Source organism: Zingiber officinale, chromosome 6B (genome assembly GCF_018446385.1).
Source record: "Zingiber officinale cultivar Zhangliang chromosome 6B, Zo_v1.1, whole genome shotgun sequence".
NCBI classification, from domain to species: Eukaryota; Viridiplantae; Streptophyta; class Magnoliopsida; order Zingiberales; family Zingiberaceae; genus Zingiber; species Zingiber officinale.
In genome coordinates this window covers 135,356,726-135,378,661 of record NC_055996.1, presented here as the reverse complement: position 1 = coordinate 135,378,661, position 21,936 = coordinate 135,356,726, and the positions used below count along the sequence as shown (strand labels likewise).

The 21,936-nt window shown below is 37.8% G+C and overlaps 2 protein-coding genes and 1 pseudogene across 2 annotated transcripts; 1 reads left to right on the top strand and 2 right to left on the bottom strand.

Moving 5' to 3' along the window:
* Window positions 1–12,177: 12,177 nt before the first annotated feature.
* Window positions 12,178–14,844, top strand: LOC121989713 (pentatricopeptide repeat-containing protein At1g79540-like). The gene has a single exon (XM_042543913.1). The coding sequence runs from the start codon at window positions 12,243–12,245 to the stop codon at window positions 14,625–14,627; it is 2,385 nt and encodes a 794-aa protein (XP_042399847.1). The 5' UTR covers window positions 12,178–12,242; the 3' UTR covers window positions 14,628–14,844.
* A 59-nt stretch (window positions 14,845–14,903) lies between these two features.
* Window positions 14,904–15,569, bottom strand: LOC121989712 (glycerophosphodiester phosphodiesterase GDPDL7-like). Its single transcript, XM_042543912.1, has 2 exons — window positions 15,436–15,569; window positions 14,904–15,331 (listed from the first exon to the last, which is right to left on the bottom strand). The coding sequence occupies exons 1-2, from the start codon at window positions 15,545–15,547 to the stop codon at window positions 15,156–15,158; spliced, it is 288 nt and encodes a 95-aa protein (XP_042399846.1). The 5' UTR covers window positions 15,548–15,569; the 3' UTR covers window positions 14,904–15,155.
* LOC121989711 lies at window positions 14,904–21,270 on the bottom strand (annotated as a pseudogene).
* Between the last annotated feature and the right edge of the window lie 666 nt (window positions 21,271–21,936).

Below are 21,936 nucleotides of genomic sequence, written 5' to 3'. Positions count from 1 at the left end.
CCCTTGGTGACTCATCCACTATGGCTAGGCCACTTCGGTGCACCTCGGGTGATACTTGGCCTACAACACTCACCTTCTTAACCTTAGACACATTGTCTTTGGTTAGTTTCTTCTTGTCCTTCACCTTGGACACCTCATCCTTGCCATAATTATATGTCACCCTAACATATTCCTTCTTATTGGCCTTGGATGACTCTCCTTTGTCCTTGATCACACCTCCCATACCAATGTCATGTGCTACCTTAACACTTGACCTCCTTTTGGTCTTGGAAAAGATTTTTATGTTTTTCAAAGAGTAGCTCCCCCTACAAACATGGTCAAACTTCTATCATTGCACCAACAATGACTTGGGGTTCTTAAATAATTAGGAAAACCAAAACTTGAAGTTTTGAGGTTCAAAATTCAATAATGAAACTAAACCTCAACCGAAACTTCACTTTAGTTTTTCTTAACCAATCCATACTTGTTTTCATCATGAAAACTCATGTAGACATTATTTAGGGTATACTTTATCAGGAAAAAAATAGTTTTCTATGAAAATACTTCCTATTTTCAAAGATTGACACAAATTTGAAAACTCTTGAAAACTTCAATGTTTTCTCCTAATTTGTGTCTAACTTTTCAATGATGATTACTATCAAAAGATAGTCTTCACCAAGGTTTTTCAAAAGTATTTTGAAATCATTTTCAAAACCAATATCCAACCACGTTCTTTGGGCTCAATGCACATGACTTGTACATTAGCTTTCCCAATGATTGGAAGACACATAACTATGTGTTTTGATGAACCTAAAACTCAACAAGATGCACTAGATCATCATCTTGAGTTTTGTTCACCATCTTAACATCTCACTTATATCTAACGTGTATTAAAACACATACAAGTCACCTTATAGTTCTTTGTGAGATGTATATTTGGTCTTGCCCTAAACTAAGAGATCATGCATCTCTATCTAGGCATTGTAAAAATCATGATCATCCATCTAGGATGTCACTTGATATGATCCCTCTTGTTGGAACACTTCCATACATAATAAATGTCTTTTGTCCTTAATTACAAGGAAATTGACATACTGCATGATGATTAATGACATACATCAAAATAAGCAATTTTCAAAAGCAAAGCATGTTATAGCTACATGATGTATGTATGACATGACATGATATTTTTATATTTTTCATAATAAAATGTGAATGCTAAATATGATGTCATGACATATGATGGGCAAACAATCATGGCAAGTTAGCATAAATAAAATTTACCTAGATTACCTATCTAAGTATTCTTAACCCTAGCTAACTCAAAATTTAACACTAGATTGCCTAATTTTATCAAGAAAATGTCAAACCCCAACTTGACATTTCCTTAATTTCTTTCTAAATGTGTCAATTTAAATTAAGTTCAAAACCTCAAAGTTTAACACATTTTACTCTTCCAAAGAGTAAACATCTTACATTAGGACCTAGATTTTCCTTTAATTACCCTAAGAAGATACCAAAATCCCAATTTGGTATTTCTTATATTTTTCCACATTGTGCCAATTTAATTCAAACATAATTCCTTAAGATTTGGCACATGTTACTCTTTCCAAGAGTGATAATTTGGATTAAGGTTTGCATTTCCCTTAATTTCATAAGAAAATGTCGAATTCCAAATTTGGCATTACTTTTGCTTCTCTCTAGTGTGTCAATTTAAATTATATTTAACTCCTCAAATTTTGACACATATATTACTCTTTCAAAGAGTAACCCTACAATCCTTTTCATTTTCAAAGGTTAACAATAAACTTGAAAATGCTCTCAAGTGTCAACTTTAACAAGTTTGGGTTAAATACCCTTCGAATTGGAGTTGACACTCTCTAAATCTATCTAGGGTGTAGAGAATATGCTCCTAGGAACCCACAACCTATTGGTGCTCCTTGGATGCTCTAGGTACTCACTAGGGATGACTTCCCTAGATACCTTCCTAAGGACCTTTCTAGGCTTTTTAGAAGCCTTGGTCACCTCTACTAGGTCACTTCTAGGAATAACTTCCCTTGTAACATTCTTTGTGACTTTATTAGGCCTTTTTGGAGCCTTAGTCATCTTTACTAGATCAACTTTAGGGATGACCTCCCTTGCGACCTTCTTTGTGACTTTGTTAGACTTCTTAGAAGTCTTAGTCACATTTGTCTTGTCAAAAGTACTCTTAGGGATTCCTTCCCTAGTATCTTTGACTTGACCTCTACACCTAGGGTTGACCCCATAGTTATATGGAACCCTATGAAAAGAAGTCACATCCTTCTTGGCTTTAGGTTTGTATCCCAAACCCCTATCGCCATTGGATGGCTCTTGTCTAACTTTTCCTAGGTTATGCTCATTTTGACCCCTAAGCATGTTTTCCATTCTTGCTAAGGTCCTTCCTAAATTATCAAGTCTTGTCCTCAAGACTTGATTTTCACTCCATAAATCCCTAGATTTTGGGTTTTCATTTAATCTTTGAGCATTTCTATTTTTAGGCTTATATCTAAAATCCTTGATGTTATTGCCTAAGTTATTATTTACCTTCCTAACCTTAGGTGTGGTAAATCTAGCATAAGGAGGAATATATTTATCCTTAAAGTTATCATGCCTCCTATTCTCATGATAAATAGCATTAAGATGATAAGAGTTATTTCTAGCATGCTTTTTATCATGTGTCAACGGAATGGATTCATTAAATGATACCTTGGTTTTTACCTTGGAAGCTCCCTTCTTCTCCCACTTCTTCAAGTGCGCCAATTTCTTGAGCTCTCCTCTCCTTGGGCACTTTGTGTGGTAGTGACCCCACTCACCACATGTAAAGCACCTAATGTGCTTCTTCTCCTTCTTCTTCTTCCTACAACTCACATTAGTTTCTAAATTAACTTTAGTGAGTTTAGGGTTTACCTTCTTTACCTTCTTGAGCAAAGGACACCTACTCTTGTAGTGCCCCATCTTACCACACTCAAAACATTTGATGTGGTCCTTTGTGCTCTTCTTGGTAGTTGAAGTAGAGGGTTGAGCTTCCAAGATCTCCTCTTCCTCGGATTTCTCTTCTTCCTCTTCACTTGAAGATGTGGACTCTTCCACTTCTTCATCTCTTGAGGATGTGGAAGATCTCTCCTCTTCCTTCTCTTTCTCTTCCTCCTCTTCCTTTTCCTCCTCGAATGTTGACCTCTTGTCAACATCGGATTGGTCCTTCTCTTCTTGGACCAATGAGCCATTTTCCTTGGGCTCTTCCACTCCTTGGATTTTTATAGGGTCTTCATGATAGGCAATGATCTTTTTCCAAAGATCACTTGCATTTGTGGTTTCACCTACACTCAACAAAATATTAGAAGGTAGTAAATTATGCAAAATTCTCGTTGCCTCCTTGTCCGCCTCCGATTGCTCTCGTTGCTCTTCGATCCAATGCCGAGGTCGGAGGCGTTTACCCTTCTTGTCCGTAGGAGCTTCAAATGGGTCACTCAAGACAACCCATTGGTTCCAATCCATTTGGAACCATGTCTCCAACCGCTTCCTCCAATAATTGAAGTCTTCTTTGTCGTACGGAGGTGGAATTCGGATATCCCATCCGAGCGGTCCTTCGGACTCCATCTTCTTCTTCCTCTAGCTTCTTGATCTCTTGGCGGTTAGTCCGTACAAGAGCTCACCTTGCTCTGATACCACTTGTTGGGCCCTTGACGTTCGCAAGAGGGGGGTGAATAGCGTCTCACCCAAATCGTCGCTTCCTACAATGGTTAGTGTGCACAGCGGAAATACAAGATAAAGACTAACAATAGAAAGCAAACCTAACACGTTGATTTAACGTGGTTCGGAGATAAAGCTCCTACTCCACGACTGTCCGTAAGGTGGACGATCCCGATCCGTCGGTGGATGACTCCCCGGAAAACCTTTGGCTAGCTCGTGTAGCTCCTTGTGGGTGGAGAAACCTCGCCACAAACTCTCACCAAGGACTCTTGAGAAGCTAGGGCACTGGTAGACTACTAATAGGGGTTAACCACCTCTATTTCGTCAACTTCAACCAAGCTTCCAATGCTTGGTTATATAGGACACGGGTTAGAAAACCCCGCCTACCAATCGAGTGCCAAAACATGCAGTCGACTGCCCTTCGTGGAAATTCGACCATTGCAGCCCAACGGCTCGATACCTACCCTCTGTTCGCTACCAGTCGACTGCACCAGTCGACTGATGAAACCACCAGTCGACTGCTACAGTACTGCTACAGTAACGCTATAGTACTGCTACAGTAACCCTTAATTTTGGGATTTTACCCCGACTATATTCATTCAGCACTCGTTCTCGCCAGACCAACCTAGACCTAGCCTTCTAGCCTCCTCCATCAACCTTGCGTCCCTCGGATGTCTCCCCATCCTTCACGTCTTGCCTTTTGGAGCTTCCATCGGCCTTGTCATTGTTGTCGGGTCTTCCTTTGCCAAGAGGTCGCGCCTCCGAGACTTCATCCATTGCCAAGTCACACTTGGACTTACGTTACCAAGACTACATGCTTGGACTTACATCGCCAAGACTCATCCTTGGACTTTCCTCCTTTGCCAAGATCACACTTGGACTTATGTTGCCAAGACTACATGCTTGGACTTACACTGCCAAGACTCACCCTTGGACTTTCCTTGTTGTACCTGTATCCTGCATACTCACAATGCATATCAAATACAACAATAAACCTAACTTAAACCTTTGCCCAAACATCAAAACCTAGGGTACCCAGATTGCTCCAACATTTCCTTTTATAGTTTTTACAAAAGATTAAAAGAATTGTTTCATATCTTTTCTTATTTGTATATTGAAAGGAAGATTTTAATTTTGGAGAAAACTTTCCTTATTATAATCATCCACATGTTTTAATAGAGAGATTTTAATTTATAAAAGTTTTCTTTTATAACCAACCATGAAGGGATTTTTTTTTAAAGAGAAGTTTTTATTTTAAAATTTCCGGAAACAAATTAGGAAGTTTTAATTTTGTGTTTAAAACTTTCCTTGTTTGGAGGACCATGAGGTGGCCGGCCATTAAGGGTTTAAAAGGAAAATTTTGATAAAAATTTCCTTCTTAAACAATGGCAAGGAATATAAGGAAGTTTTATTTATAAAGCTTTTCTTATTTGCCAAGACCAAGGAATATAAAAGAGAGGGTAGAGGTGTCTCACCTCATAACCTATTATCTATTATTTCTCTTCTCTTCCTTGGGGTGGCCGACCCTAATCCTCTTCCTTCCCCTCTCTTCTTCTTGTGGCCGAACCTCATCATCTCTTGGAGTTCTTGTGGTGGCCGGATATTGCTTGGAGAAGAATGAGAGAAAGGAGACTTTGTTTCTAGCATCCCTTGGAGCTTGGTGGTGGTGGTTGAACCTCATCTTCTCTTGGAGTTCTTGTGGTGGTCGAAACTTGCTTGAAGAAGAAGGAAGCTTGGGTGGATTCTCGTTTCGGTAGATCGTCGCCCACACGACATCCAAGATAAGAAGAGGAATACGACAAAAGATCGTGAGGTCTATAAGCTATAAAAGGTATAACTAGTTATTAGTTTCCACATCATAACTAGTTCATCTTTTTATTTAGATCTTGAAATATCAAACACAAGAGGCTAGTGAATCTAGGTAATCAAATTTATGTTTTTGATTTTGTGTTTCTTTTGTTTTTCGAACTTGTGATTCGATTGTTCTTTTTGGTTAAACCTAGGGTTACTATAAGGAAATTAAATATTAAATTTTGTTGAAAGGCTTTGTCTATGAAGTGGTGGATGCTCCCATACCCAAGAAGACCTAGTGCCTCATCATGTTTAACCTGGAAGCTAATCTCTGAAATTAATATTTAATTGAATTTGTAATATGGGTGGATTTGGATCAATAATGTTAAACATCGTTTGTGATCCAAGTCTAAACCACTAAGAACATATAAATTGAATTTGGAATCAATAATGTTAAGTTCCGTTTGCGATTTCAAATTTAATTTCTAAAGAACACAATAGGTTGTTAGGAAAGGTTCAGGACTTGTACAAAATTTTTATACAGGGGAACCGGTATGATATTCCGAGTAGCAACCAACAATTTTAACCCATTGAATTCACCCCCATATTTGAAGCTCCATCATATCCTTGACCTCTCAGTCTAGATAATAATAATCCATGTTTCACAAATAAAGCATCGATAACATCCTTCAAAGAATGAGAGCTACGTCAGATACATCTATAATTGCAAGGAATCATTTAATCACCTGTCCTCTTTTGTTCGCATATCTCAAAACAACTCTCATTTGCTCCTTCACTAAAATGTCTCAAGATTCATCAGCCATTAAAGAGAAAACATTGTTTCCAATATCTTCGAATATGGAAAGTGTGATCTCAAAGGCACAAGCATGTGTGAGGTCTTTTTGAATTCCTGGAGAAATCATTTGATTGTTTCCGGGAGTATTTTGATTAACAACCTTTGAAACTTCTCATTTCGTTGATTGTACCATTAAAGCAATTCAAGAAATTTCCTCTATTTAAAGAATTACTTGACTCATCATGTCCATGGAAAGACAGACCCTACTTCAAAAGAAATCATGTAACATCCAACATTGTTGTTAAACAAGTGCGATAAAAAACCTCTATATCTTGCCCATGTGCTTGTAATATATTTGAAACACTATGTCTTTGATTTTGAAAAGATTCAAACTATACTCTAGCATGATTGTGACAACTATCTATGACACTATTATGCAAATTAAATCTTTCTAAAGCATTTTTTCAATTAATGAATCCTATTTTTACAAAGACATCCTCTTTATATTTGTGAAGACTCGATTTTAGATATGATGATGAACACTAGTGGAGATATCTTTGAAGGTTAAGTTAGGTTCGACTCCTAGAAATCTTAATACCATAAAATTTAACCCAAGTTTATGATTACTTTGTATCATGTGTAGGTTTGGATCTTAGGGATTTCGGATGTTGGATCTAGTTACTCATATGTTTCTTATATGCTCTTCATCATGATAATTTAATGAGTCACATGTTAATTTTATGTGTTTTAAATTTTTATTCTAATTATATCTATGTTTTTCTTGCTTTCTAACAAGATGACTTAGTGAGTCATATGCTAAAAATTTATGCCTATGTTTCTTTTAGTTTTATCATGATAGCATAATGAGTCATGTGCCAATCCTTTTATGTAATTTGGACTTGTTCTAGCTATGTCTATGTTTCATGTGTTAAGTTGTAATGATATGGTGACCCTTCACCTAGCCTTTTAACGAATGACCCTCCATCTAGCCATCTCTTCATATCCCTTGGCCACCCCTTCATCTAACCATGACCCTTCATCTAATCATGACCTTTTACCTAGCCTTTTTAATGAATGACCCTTCATCTAGCCATGACCTTTCACCTAGCCTTTTAATGAATGACCCTCCATCTAGCCATCTCTTCATATGCCTTGGCCACCCCTTCATCTAGCCATGGTTAGCCTATAAATAGCCAAAACATTATCTTCCAAAGGCACACTTGACTCCTTTGAAAAACTTCTTGTCCAAGTGTTGTAGAAATTCATCCAAACCTCATCCATATTCCATGCAAGTTTCTTCCTAAGTTTCGATCAACAAGTGCAAGTTCAAATCTCATAAAATTTCTGTCCAAAATCGAAGAAGTTTCTGACCAGGTAAATGGACTTTTCGTTTCGAGTATAACTGCAGAATATGTTTACATTTCATCAATTTATATTGTAAATTCATTTCTTTTTATTCCAAGATGCACTGTTATGACTCAAGTTAGATATGGTAAAGGGAATTTATGAAAATACGATAAGATATGACAAGTTATGACCCTGATACGGTGGGTAATAATAATCGATATATGATCTCACCCCTTAGAAGAATTATATATAGGGGACTGATCAGTAAAGGAAATTTTCGAAAACATGATAAGATATGACAAGTTATGACCCTGATGTAGTAGGTAACAATAACCGATATATGACCTCACCCCTTAGAGGAATTACATATAGGGGACTGATCAGTAATATCATGAAAAACAAGATGATTAACAGTGTTATATTTTTTATTAAGTTATGTTTCTATCATAAATTTTGAATGTCTTTCTAAAAGTATATGTTTTCGATTAAGTTATGTTTCCGTCATATTTTATTTAATATGATTTCGTCATGAATTCCGAATGTCTTGCTATGTTTTGTATTCTGTCGTGCTATGTTCGATCGATCCCACTTATTGAGTGTTTTCCCAAGCACTCAACCCCCCTTACTCTCATCCCCAGATAAAGACGAGGAACAAGTCGAGAAGGAGGAGCAAGAGATGTTTTGGGGCTGGTAATGAAGTCGTGTCCAAGTGATTCGTCCTTTTAGCTCATGTTATCTTTATTTGTACGCTTTTACTTTTGGATTGAGTCTTTCATTATATTACTACTGGATTGGTATGCACTTTATGAGGCTTGTTGTTTTCGAGTATTTATATTCGTGAGCAACACCGGTGTCACGTGCCTAGGTCACGGGGCATGACAATATTGACCTCCTTTATTTGATGGTTTAAAAAGATAACACCATAATCAAAATACTGTATCTTTTGATATGCTATATTCTAGCCACGTATATATTTTATACCAACTATCTTGGAAACTCCTTTCTTGATTACCAAAAGATCTTTTTGGATACATATGCCCAATTGGTTGGCAGGGCCCCCTAGTCAAGTACTCTCTTTGGACTTGATCTCGAATAGAAATATCAAACTCTTCAATTGATTTTCGTAATTCCGGAACACTAACAATATCATTTAAATCTAATTCCACATGAGATTGAATTTCCACAGCTCCACTAATTTTAGGATCATTGGAAGAACCCTCACGAAAACTTTTAGGTTTAAAAAACCTCTCCATAATCTACCTAAATAAATAATTAAAAATAAAGTCATGTACATTATGTAATAAAATTAATATTCACAATTAATTTAAACCCTAAACCTCTAATTTAAATTGAAATAAAAAAGTAAAAAAAGAAATAAGAATGGTAAAAAAAGTAACCTTGAATTATGTGAATGACTTGACCGGTGGTAGCCTAGTGGCCGGGGGCTTCCCAATAAGTCAATGACTCTGCAAAACAAGCAAGAAAACAACCCAATGAGTTTACTGTTTACCTCGAATAGCACTATGCCATTAAATAATATTGATTTTCATACTTGATAGTTAGTAGTCAATAAAACAATTTAAAACATAAGAGATTAAGAGAATAAAGTCACACATAATCCAATCAATGAATCAATACAAGAAAAAAACAAAAGTATAAAAAAACAAGAGAGGGAGGCGGCGGACCTAGTGGGTGGCCGCTGCAGTCGGTGGGCGACGGACCGAGGGGCGGCAAACTGGTCCACGGTGGACTAGTGGGTAGTGGACCGGTAGACAGCGGAATCAATACAAGAAAAAAAACAAAAGTAGAGAAAAAAACAGAGAGGGAGGTGGCGGACATAGTGGGCGACTGCTGCAGTCGGTGGGCAGCGAACCGACGGGCGGTAGACTAGTTGACGGCGGACCGATAGACAGTGGAAATGCGGAATCAACACAAGAAAAAATAAAAGTAGAGAAAAAACCAGAGAGGGAGGCGGCGGACCTAGTGGGCGGCTACTATTCGACGGACCGGCGGGCGACAGACTGTTCGGCGGCCGACTGGTGGGCAACGGACCGGCAGGCAGTGGAATCAACACAAGAAAAAAAAATAAAAGTAGAGAAAAAACAGAGAGGGAGGCGACGAACCTAGTGGGCGGCTACTGCAGTCGGCGGACAGTGGACCGACGACCGTCGGACTGGTGGGCGGCGGACAACGGGCAACAGATGACTAATGGTGGATGGCGAAACGAAGCGCTGACTGTTGAGGCGGAGTTGCTAGAGGGAGAGCAATGCAATTGCAACGAAGGGCAAAAAAACATATAGATGACCTATTGGGCTTGGGTTGCAAAAGTGAAGCTTATATATTTTATTTATAAAAAAAATTTAAAAAATAGATGAAAACCTTCTTCCACTTCCATATCTGTCAGACGTCTTACTTCTCACGCCACAGACTCCTCTTTGGCTCTTTCTCTGTCAAATCTTGGCGAGGACTTCAACCCCCTCCAACTCTCGCCTAAATCTACCCCTACGAACGACTTCCTCTTCTTCTTTAGAGTGAAATCGTTCTGGCTCCGGACTTCTTCCTCTTCTTTGAGAGTTATAGAATTCTTGATGCGAATAACTGACATGTCTCTTTCGATTCTACTCCTTTAATCATTGATCAAAACTAGAGAAATGGCGCGCTCACCACAATGGCTTGATTGTTGACTGAAGAAGACCTTTTGCTCTGATAAGAGGCTTCCCTTCGATCCTGCGTACACTTAGATGAGCAAACAAAACATCAACGTCCAAAAATTAGGGGGGAGTCCCTGACGAAAACCCTCCGACACTCAAGTTAGTATGAGTTCCAGTCGGACAAATGAAGAACAGTGCATGAGAGAGTAAGCTTGAGATGTTGACGAAAAAACCTTCCTTATTAATGAAGAGGACCCCTTTTATATGTCACCTCTCATAACTTCTGTAATCATAAAATAGTATATAATGTTAGAGGTTGGGTAATGAAAAGTACATAACCTGTGTAATAATTATCTAAGAAATCTTTCCTTATCCACATGTATACCTCTTTTATTATTTATAACTTAGGCTTTTATTTTTTTCATTCTACTCCTATAAATCCATCAATTTTCAATCTTGTCTATTTTAGGATTAATAAATTGACCAAACAAATAAATTTAGGGGTTTAATGTTATTAGCTTAACTTTATTTGTTAGTTTTCCTTGATTAAGGGAATTTATTGGGGGCAGAGAGTAATTAAATGTGGCTCTTTGGATTCGCTGGATTATTAATTATTATATACATTTATGTCAGCTTCACTCTTCCTCCACTTCCTTCGAATTCCAAGCGACATTGGTGGAATTTTAATTTTGGATTCATATATTTAAATGAATTAGGAGGACAATTAAGAGCCATCAACCAATTTTACAATGAATCAAATAAATATATGCGGACTCCTCCCTCTCACGTTCCTCGTTAAAGTATACTTATACTCTACTATAATAAATCAAATAAATATAATTTCCAAAAAATATTCAGTTAACTAAAAAATAATAATTTTATTATAATGGAATAAAAGGTTAATTCCTTAAAGGAAAAAAAATCTCTCACCGTTATTAATCTAAGTTTTTGGTCAACCAAGATAAATTGAAAAAGTACAAATACTACTTGAACGATAAATTGAAAACTTAGATTAATTACCGTTCAATTAATTAGTTGAACGGTAAACCTAAATTATGTAAATAAATAAAGTTATTAATCTTCTCCTCCGTCACGTGCAATTGTCAATTTGTATAATTATATGTTTTGCAGAATGAATTATTATTATTTAAAATAATAATAATAATAATCTAATATATCTTCAAATATAAATAATCTACAAATGGTGTCACTTGGTTAATTGACAAATACAAATTGTTTTTTTTTATCATTCTTCAAGCAAAAAAAAAAAAAGAATAATAGAAAAAAAAATGAACTTGCAGGTATGAATTGGAATATTCTTAATAAAAAGCTAGAAGAATAGTTAATTATCAAATAGCAAGAGAAGAATGCTGCAAGGATGTTATGTTGTGTAATGCTAAAGTTGGTATAAGAAAAACATATATTTTTGTCTTATTTTTTTATATTATTTTACAATTTAATTTGGGCTTCGTTAATACAGTGATACTACAATAGAAGTAGTATCTTTGTATACAACTTAATTAGTCCCCAAGACGTAGCACAACTGGAGACATATAATTTCGTAGTCGAAAGGTTCAGGGTTTGATCCTCGGAGTGTCATTATCTGGAATTAGCATCCCGAGAATGCGCTTTCAGCTATGTATATGTATTTACCTCCCTCCATATGCATGAGACCGACTCTAGGGGGACGTTGATGTGACGGTTCCATATTTTTTTTTATACACCTTAATTATAAGAAAAAAAATTCAAATTATTTTTATTTATTTGAAAAGTAAATTGATTAGATTCAGTTTAAAGGGTCGGGTCGGATCGGGTTGAAACATGCATCTGTTACGAGCGTTAATTAATTGGATTCTAAATGGGCTTCAAAAATGGGCCATAAATTCTGATTACTACCGCACCCTCTTCTCCCTCACGAAACCCTGCTCCGCTTTCGGACGCCGACGCCGCCGTCGCTTCATGACCGTATGAGATGGGCGGCGGCCGCCAAGAACGCCCCTTTTCTTCTCCGGAGAATGGGGGCCTCCTCCCTCCACTCATCCTCCTCCGGAGCCTCCTTTTTCGATGCCCTCGGCCTCGCCGCCTGCGATCGCGTCCTCTCCGTCATCAGCACCGTGCCGGACTTCGAGCCCCAGCTCGACTTCCTTTCCCCGATCCTCACCACCGCCGTCGTCGCCGAGGTACTCGCCGACGCCCCCGCCCCGCGCCTCGCCTTCCGCTTCTTCTCCTGGGCCTCCCGCCAGCGCCATCTCCGCAGCTGGGCCTCCTACAACGGATGCATCTCCATCCTCAGATCCCCCGGAGGCTTCGACTCCGCCTGGTGCGCCCTCAACGAGCTGAAACAGCAGGGCGTCTCCGTGTCGCCGGCCGCTTTCACCGCGCTCATCTCTGCCTATTCGGCCTCCGGACAGGTCGAGAAAGCTGTGGAGGCCTTCGAGAGGATGCCGGAGTTCAGTAGCCGCCCCAACACATTTGCCTACAACACCATGCTTCAAATCTTCGTCGAAAAAGGTGTGATTGTTCTTGCATTGGCAGTTTACAACCAGATGATCAAGTCGGATTGCCGTCCGAATCGGTCCACCTATGTCATTTTGATGAGTGGGCTGTGCAAGGCTGGGAAGACGGAGGACGCACGATTGTTGTTCGATGAAATGCTACATCAAGGTATAACCCCAAACACAGCTGTGTATACGGTGTTCCTCTCATCCCTCTGCAAGGCCAACCGGCATGATGAAGCAAGTGCGCTGTTGGAATCCATGAAGCAGAAGAATTGCAAACCAGATTTGGTCACTTACCATGCACTGTTGAATGGCTTTTGCAACTCAGGGAAGATCAGTGAAGCTTTTGAGCACCTGAGAAGATTTAAAGAGGATGGCTTTGTGCTAGGATTAAGTGGCTATAGTTGTTTGATAGATGGATTGTTCAAGGCCGGGAGGTTTGAGGAAGCGTGTCATCATTACAAGGAAATGCTGGAGAACGATGTGGTTCCTGATGTTAAATTGTACACAATAATGATCAGGGGTTATGCAATAAATGGCAAGGTTGAAGAATCATTCTCGTTCTTGTCCGAGATGACTGGTCGTGGTTTAGTTCCTGATACCTCCTGCTATAACACCTTAATCAAAGGTCTTTGTGACATCGGACGCTTGAATAGGGCTCGCTCATTGGTCTTGGAGATCTCACAGAACGATCGATTTGTTAACTCTGTCACGTACACTATTATGATTTGTGGATTGTGCAAGGAAGGACTTATTGATGAGGCTCACAAGATATTTCATGAGATGGAAAGTCATGGTTGCATCCCAACTGTGATGACATTCAATTCTCTGATCAATGGGCTTTGCAAGGCTAGGAAGTTGGAAGAAGCTCGGATTTTATTTTACAAGATGGAGATGGGCAGAAATCCCTCTCTATACCTTCGGCTCTCGCAAGGCGCAAATAAGATTCACAACAAGAGCGACCTTCGCCAAGCGGTTGAGGACATGTGCCAATCTGGTCATGTGCTTAAAGCATACAAGCTTCTGCGTAGTATCATAGATTGTGGGGTGGTACCTGATATCGTCACATATAACACATTGGTAGATGGTTTATGCAAGGCAGGGAACCTTGACGGTGCTATCAAACTCTTCAAGGAAGCTCATTTAAAGGGGCTCTCTCCTGATCCGGTCACATATGGGACACTCATTGATGGTCTTTTAAAGGTCCATAAGGAGGATGAAGCTTTTGCTCTTCTTCAACATATGTCACCAAGTGGTTGTGCTCCAAGTCGATCAGTATATAGTACTCTAATGAGGACATTGTGCAGGAAGAAAAGGGTTTCACAAGCAGTTACTCTTTGGTTGAATTATCTCTCACAATCCTTGAAGCTTCCTGAGGATGCTGATAAGATTGCCACGGTGCGGAAACTTTTCTTGGAAGGCAACCTGGAAGAAGCCATTAGAGGCTTGGTTGAGCTGGATCAAAATCATGGTGTACTTGGTCCGTTCCCCTACACAATTTGGCTGATTGGGTTTTGTCAGGTAAGAAAGATCGATGAAGCCTTCCTGATTTTTCAGATCCTGATGCAGGCCAAGATCCATCCAACCCCTCCCAGTTGTGCACTCCTTATCAATTACCTATGCAGGAGTTGGAAGCTAGAATCTGCATTGGATGTTATGTACTACACCTTGGACAAGGGATTCATATTCGATAGGCAAGTGGGAAATCGCTTGTTGAAGAAGCTCTGCCAGCAAAACAAAAAGGATGCTGCCCTAGATCTCGCAGAAAGGATGCATCTTTCGGGCTATGATATGGATGCATATCTCCGAGTAACTACAAAATTTCTGTTGTACTATTGGCCCGGTGAAAGATGAGTTGTGATGCTACACAAGTGATTGAACCGATGAAGATGCAGTTGTGATTTTTTTTTATTGTTTTTCTTTCTTCACTCAGAACAGGTTGATTGATAACCATTGTTGAAGTGGACATTTGTGGGTTTCTGTAAGCCACATCCACATTCTGTAACATTAATGAGGAACTGGTTATTGAAAAAAATATATATGATTTTGAGTTTTGTTGCCCATGAGTTTATTCTTTTTGTCAGGGATATGTTTATCAAAAGTAACTAATAATATAAATTCTGAACAATGTTTGAATCATCTCACTCATATTTATTCATCCTCATAAAGTTAGATAAACAATTTTCATCTATTTCAGATGAGAGAAACACAAGTTATCTACAATTACAATTAGCTGAAACCATCATGAACACCATGCATCACCGATAGCTTAAATACATGGAACTGAGCATCACTGCGAAGAGACAGAGCAATGCTGGCAACATTTGTTGATTGACTGCTTGATGGAGTAGTTGTAGGAGGAGTAACGGCCGATGACTTTTCCTAGAGGTCGGCCACCGGTGGTAGTGCTGGATCTTGAATGTCTGAAACTTGAAGAGCAGGGGCAGGAGCTTCGGCTGGAGGCAATGCCTCAGGTGGAACCAGTGCGATATGAGCACCGAGCTCTATGGGTAAGATTTGGTAGGCCAACTTGGCATTTACATCAGAGCAAGGGCTCCCTACAAAATGGCTCAAAGTTGATTTAGAAAATTTTGTGAATGGTAAAAACACAATGCAGCTGCAGTTGCCGGAAAGTCTGTCACAATCCCATCAACTCCAATACCTGCAACCAGTGTCGCAATCTCAACGATCGAGTGAGAGAAGTAATCAAATGCTATTGCTAGGTACTCATTCCTGAGGACTGAAAGATGAACAGAGATATTTGCTTCATGCATCTTATTGACAACATCTATGAAGCCAGAGATGAAGGAGCCTGTGTCAGCGACATGGATGATCTGGGAAGGTCAACCACATCAACAAATTTTTTTATTTCATCAACTGTTAGTTCTGGAGCATCATTGATGGCTTCCTTGATAGTCAACACACGAGTGTAGCCAGGATTTTGCTTGAATGTAGAGAGGACTTGAATGTCATCAGACTGGATGAAAACTTACTTATTTGGTTGTTTGTTAAAACTAGCATACGACAATGCATTATAGACCACATCTACTATTCCAAGGCCTTTCTTTGAAGCAAGATAAGCAGCATTCTACACAAAGATGCGACATAAGTTATAGACTTATAGCCATGAGCTGAATGATATAAATCTGTAAAGAAAATAATCTCCTAGCAATTGTCTCACTTGATCTCTTAAATGTACAAACGCAAGCATGAGCAGATGTGTCAGTGTGCGCCTGATTAGTAAGATACATTGGTCTGATAACTGGTTGGCCAACACAAGGTGGTCGAGCAGGTTTATGGATTTCAGACTGGCTTTACTTGATTCAGTGCTCATACATATATCAAGTTGACTAGGAGCTATGTTGACTTGCTTAGATATCATGCCTACCTAAACTGGTGTTATACGAACTGGCACGGTCTCAGTTATGTATAGGACTTGGTATGTTCGTGAACGGATACTATGCATGCTATCGACTACTTGATCTGTGAAAAAAATAATTAAATCATCTAATGGTGTGAGAGGTAGCAGCAATGGTATGAAGTGATTCATTAGGTCACAATATAAGAGATCTCTTTCCAAGTGAGCATGAACATAAGTAAATAATTTGTCGCTTACTGGTCTGGTTGTCTTGCTTTCTGGTTGTTGTGCCTTTCTAATATTCAATTTTTCTAGGTTTGAGCCATACAACTCTATTGCTTTAATTTCTAGCACGAAAACCTTTTTCAAATGTTTCGAGGAATAATTACATGCCTAAGTTGTGAAAGAGGAATAGTAAAGAGATAAATATGTCAATAAGAAAAATATTTGAAATTCCATTTATACCTCTATATGTTAATCAGAATTCCAGAGATTGTGCTATTTTTCGCAAAGTTAAGAAAGTCATCCAGGGTCATAAACTTGCCCTCATTTTTCACAGTAGGATTTCTTATCATGCCAGACACAGATAATGGGCTTGTTAACTCCACTGAAAAAAAATAACAAAAACAGGAGATTAGTGTAGCTACAATATTACCTTAAGGCTATTCACATCATCAAAAACAAAAAAAAAAATCCTTCTGATTTGAGCAGTTCTAGAGAAAACTGGATAGTTATCAAGAATGAATTATGGGAATTTTTATCAAAAAACTTAATTGAAGAGATAAATCAACAGTTATTTCAATTTTAGCACAAAGAAATAGCTATTTAATTATAGCAATTTAGTGATATTATGATATCATATCTTACATAGAGCTCAATGGAGATGCAAAACAAAACACAGCTTGATGATGATGATGACCAACATTATAATATCATGCGATTTATCCTATTAAGACTGATTACATCAGGAACCAAAGATGACAAATGAAGAAAGTTTCTTACACTTCAAGCTTTGGATGTCCCTCCATGACAAATCAAATGAGAAGATTCCGTTGCTCTTTTGTATCTCAGGAACCAATGTTGATTGTGGCATAAAAGCTTTTACTGCTGTTGTGTGACCCATAAGATCTGCTGATTCTAAACAAAAGGCAACTCCATCTTTTGACATCTGGACTGAGCAATCTATAACATCTGCTCCATCTTCGACTGCCTGTTGATAAGCGATATCAGTGGATCCAGCATAGATTCCACTCGCACCATTGTGTGTGATAATCAATGTTCGATCTGCATCAGGATTGTGAAAAGTGTATGTGCATCAGAGACAAACAAAAAGTTTTTCAGCACAAAAAGCAGCGTGTTCATTGAAGTAAAATTTATTTACCTTTTCCAGGGCGAGTACTCTTGTTGTTGTGTGCCAAGCAAGCTGCATCAGACAAAAGGGATAAATAATAAGAAATTTACATCAATAAAACAAACTTTCGGACATCCTTGTTGGTAAGGCTTTGTTTTTTAGGGCATTTAGTTAAATATTTATACTAAAACAGTATAAGATGTTTGAGGAAAAGTAAGTTATCAATTAAAGATAATGATTTTATGTATTCTATCAAATGTAGGATCCTAAACCCAAAACCCTAATCCTATTCTTCGTTTAATTTTGTAGCACTAAGCATTCTTTTCTTGACGCAATAATTTATAGTTTCAAGAAGCCTTATCACACTAAGAAATCTAGATTAATGGATAACTCTTTTAGTTCCATCGAAACATATTCTGGATTATGGCATTAAAGATTAAAAAATATGGAAGATGAGTAATATATTCTTACATATAGCTTCTGATGCTGTCAAAGGGAAATCGGTAAGCACTCCATCTACTGAGAAGTTTGAATTGTCAATAAACTACAAATATTCAACTGTTGGATCAAAACTATAGTTGTAACTCCCAGGACTGTCATTGGAAAAATCAGATGCATAAACTTCGTGGCCAAGACCATGAGTATCAGTCACCAAAGAAGTATGGGGCTACAAATATTGATCTTCATTAACTGGCCATATGTAACTCTTAGGAACAAGGATTCCAGAAGCAAATGACTTGATGTGAGAAAGATCAGTGAGAAGAGCACTATAAGTTTCATTTGTGGAAGGTTCCACATCATCCACATTTAAGAATTGGAAAATGAGCTTTGTCTTGGCCCTTCCGAGCATCCCATTCATACTTTTTAGGAATTCTACTTCTGGAGAAGATATAAAATCAATAACTATTTGCTTTGAAACTGATGTAATATAGTCCACAGCATCCAGATTGTGATCCTTGAAAAATCTATTGGACTACAAGTTGAAAGACATCATAAAGTTAATTAGTATCTCAGATATTGAATTTCCAGATAGCTGTGGAATATCAAGTTCATAGAAATAGATGGGACATCTTAGTGATAACTCCTTAATATTAGTTTCTAAAGCTTCATTTTACCATACTTTTAAGCTCAAGTATTTCACCAAAGAAAAGATAGATGTAGAAACATGAAGATGAAATAAAGATTTTTCTCCAAAGAACATCGTAAAGATGAAATAACTAAAATTTTGAAGCTCTTACATGAACATTTATCCAAAATTGAGAAGGGTGAAGCCCAACAACATCTTCCACCATGGATATTGGCAGACTTGCATCAAATATGCTTGGTCGAGAAAAGACACTTTAAATCACTTAAAACATAAAAAGGAAAAGTTTAGATGACTTAGTATATTGATACGAAACAAGGAATTAGTCATTATCTGAAATTTTTATAACACTTCATATGGTAAAAAAAATCACTATCAATGACAATGGATCTTGTTTTTAAGATTATAACTATGAAGAATCTTTTCATCATTAAAAAGAATAGGAGAAGCTTCTATCCATGCATGTACAAGAATGCAGCAGCTAAGAGTAGATGTGCAAACAAAAAATGGTGCCATTGTACACTCTGTGCATCCAAACTTGGCCTTTCTTTCAATAGATGTGCATTAGAGTCATATATCGATATACAAGTAATAAACCATCTGGCAATAACCATAAGAGGAATACTTTCTGATCAGGTAATTTTGTGCGACCTCATTTAACATTCAAAGCCCAGTTGAGCATGCAAGGTGAGGCTAATTTGACTAATTGACAATGCCCCCTTTTAAATTTAAAGATGCTATGGGTATTACAAACTCCCAATTCACACTATCGGATCACCAAAAAGGCATATATATACAGTATGTTTGGAGGCTTTAGATCCCCTTCTTCGAGTGTTACATGGTTGATTCATGTCTGCTAGACTAGAGACTAATGCTCAATAACAAGGCATAGTAGGTTGAGGATGACTGAAAACCATCAAAAAAAGACCTGATCATTTCACTCCTAACTCAATACATTGTTTGTCTCCAAACAAGAATCCTCGCAGTCAAGGACACCTTATTTGTCGTTGATGGATATAAATACTGTGTACTACATGCAAAGAATTTAAATTCACTACAAAACCAATGCAAACGACAGGTAATTGATTAAGGAACCTTTTAATAACCTACATTATTAGTAAAATGGAAAGTTTCTTTCTTTTTAGTACAATCAATGTTATATACAGATATTCATCAATAAACTTGAACATGGGAAAGTACCATTTACTAAATAAAAGTGAAACTTTATGAGAAGATTCCTAATTAAAATAAGCTATGGAATTTGCGATTCAATAAATCTTGGTTGTCACTCCCAGTTAAATCTTAAACTGACTGCATAAAAAAGTTAATACAACTCAATAGTAAACATATAAAAGCTACACTCACATCAGACATTGTTATATAATTGACCTGAAGTGAAATCAACAGAAAACCATCCTTAAAGCTGTTTTCCATTGACAGGATAAGTTTTTTGCCCTTCCGGGAAGACAGATGAAATAGTTGTTGAATTATCAAGTCTATAATCTGACTGACAGATTCCAGCTCCATCTTTTGTTAATTGAAGGTCACAATATAAAATGACATTTTTCACACTATTTGCCAGTGCAAATTGGTAAGCATGCTGGCTAGACTCTGGGAAAACTCCAGAGAAGCCGCCACGGTGCTATAACTAAGGGGGCATTAGCTGCGAAATGGATGAGAAAGTAAATAGATACTATGATAAGTCACATAAATTAAACAGTGGCAGCTTGCAAAGTGAAATTTAACAATTTCCATATTAGTTAGATTGTAATTTAGAATACAGAATTGCTCCTGAATAACCTTGTAATAAATATCCAATAGTAACATATGATCCTATTAGCAAATTACAACATGTAAGGTAATACTGAGATGTACTAGGTAAAGAAAAACTATGGAAAAAATTCGATCATCTTTGATGGCGGTATCATCTAATTATGCAGGCAAATTGTTGTGCCCTTGAGGAATTTCTTAGGGATTATTTATCATCTATATGGAACAAAATCTCTACTTTCCAACCATTCAAATTCAAGAGTATATTGCTTTTATGATTTTGGTCGAGCCTAATATCTAGTAGTATAATAGAAAACCAAATTTTTAAATGAAAACTTAGGGTTCAACTTGTAAAGGAAATCAACTTAACTCGTACAAAGAGGAAACGACATAAATTTGATGCCTTTGATGGAAGAAAGTTCGGTTTTTTTTTCTCAATTCTTGTACAATACGTCCATTGAGCAGAATAACATGCATCCTCAAAGCATAGTACTGATAACAAAACCCTTAATCATACCACTCAAGGTCTGCCATTGTGCGGAAGAATTTGCAGCTGCAGCCCCATGAAGAAGTGTCACAAAAATAAACACATTTAACAACATTCCACAATCCCAAAGATAAATCCTGCAAACTTCAAAACCAAAATGTTTTTTTATATATAAAAAAAGAAAAATAAAAAAGAATCCCCTTTCAATAGGGTCCCGATTGATGGTTTCCTGGTCCCAGGAAACCTAATAATCACTCGATTCGTCAATCTCTGGAGACAGTAAAAAAAAAACAATTACAAGGGAAAGTAACGGAGGAACTTAAATCTCTCACAATGCTAACCCTTTTAATGGAGAAGCACTCGCCGTTACCTCCATTCCGGCAAACGCTCGCCATCCTCCTCGTTGCCAGAGTGAACGAGACGAAACAATGCTCAGCTTGCCGCAGTTTAAAATAAACTGATATTTATTGAAATATTAGGAGTATCTTAGAAAAGCTATTAAATTAAGGGTCTTTTGATTATTCTCCTATTTTCTCTCTCATTTACTATAAAATTTAAATTTCAACCATAAAACATTGATTTTATATAAATTGATCATATACCACCACTTCATGTGTATTAATTACTCTAAACTAAATACATTTATAGGATTGCATTCATAACTACAATTAACTGATGACAACATCTAAAGTAAATATATCGATCTTAATTATAATTTAATGTCCAATCCCCGGACTTGGACCCTCATCCTTCCGATCAAGTGAGTTGTTGTTGTTCTCCGTGTTGACCTTGGGATGGATTGGCGGGGGCGCTGGAGGCGAGCGTATTCGTCTTTTGTCATCAAGTGAGTTGTTGTTGTTGTTTTCTTTCATGTGCTCCATTATTGGGTGTCCAATCCCCGGACGTGGTCCTTCATCTTGATGCGAGTGGTTGTTGTTCTCTTTCGCGTGCTTGATTATGGGGCTCGACCCTCCTACCTTCGTTGCTTCAAGAGTCATTTGATCGTAAACAAACTCGACCATCTTCCTACCATCTTGGAGTACTCCAAGCTCCTTCAAAGTGCGCGCTTCAACCCGTGGGAATACATCATCGAGAGCTATGTTGATCGCTAAC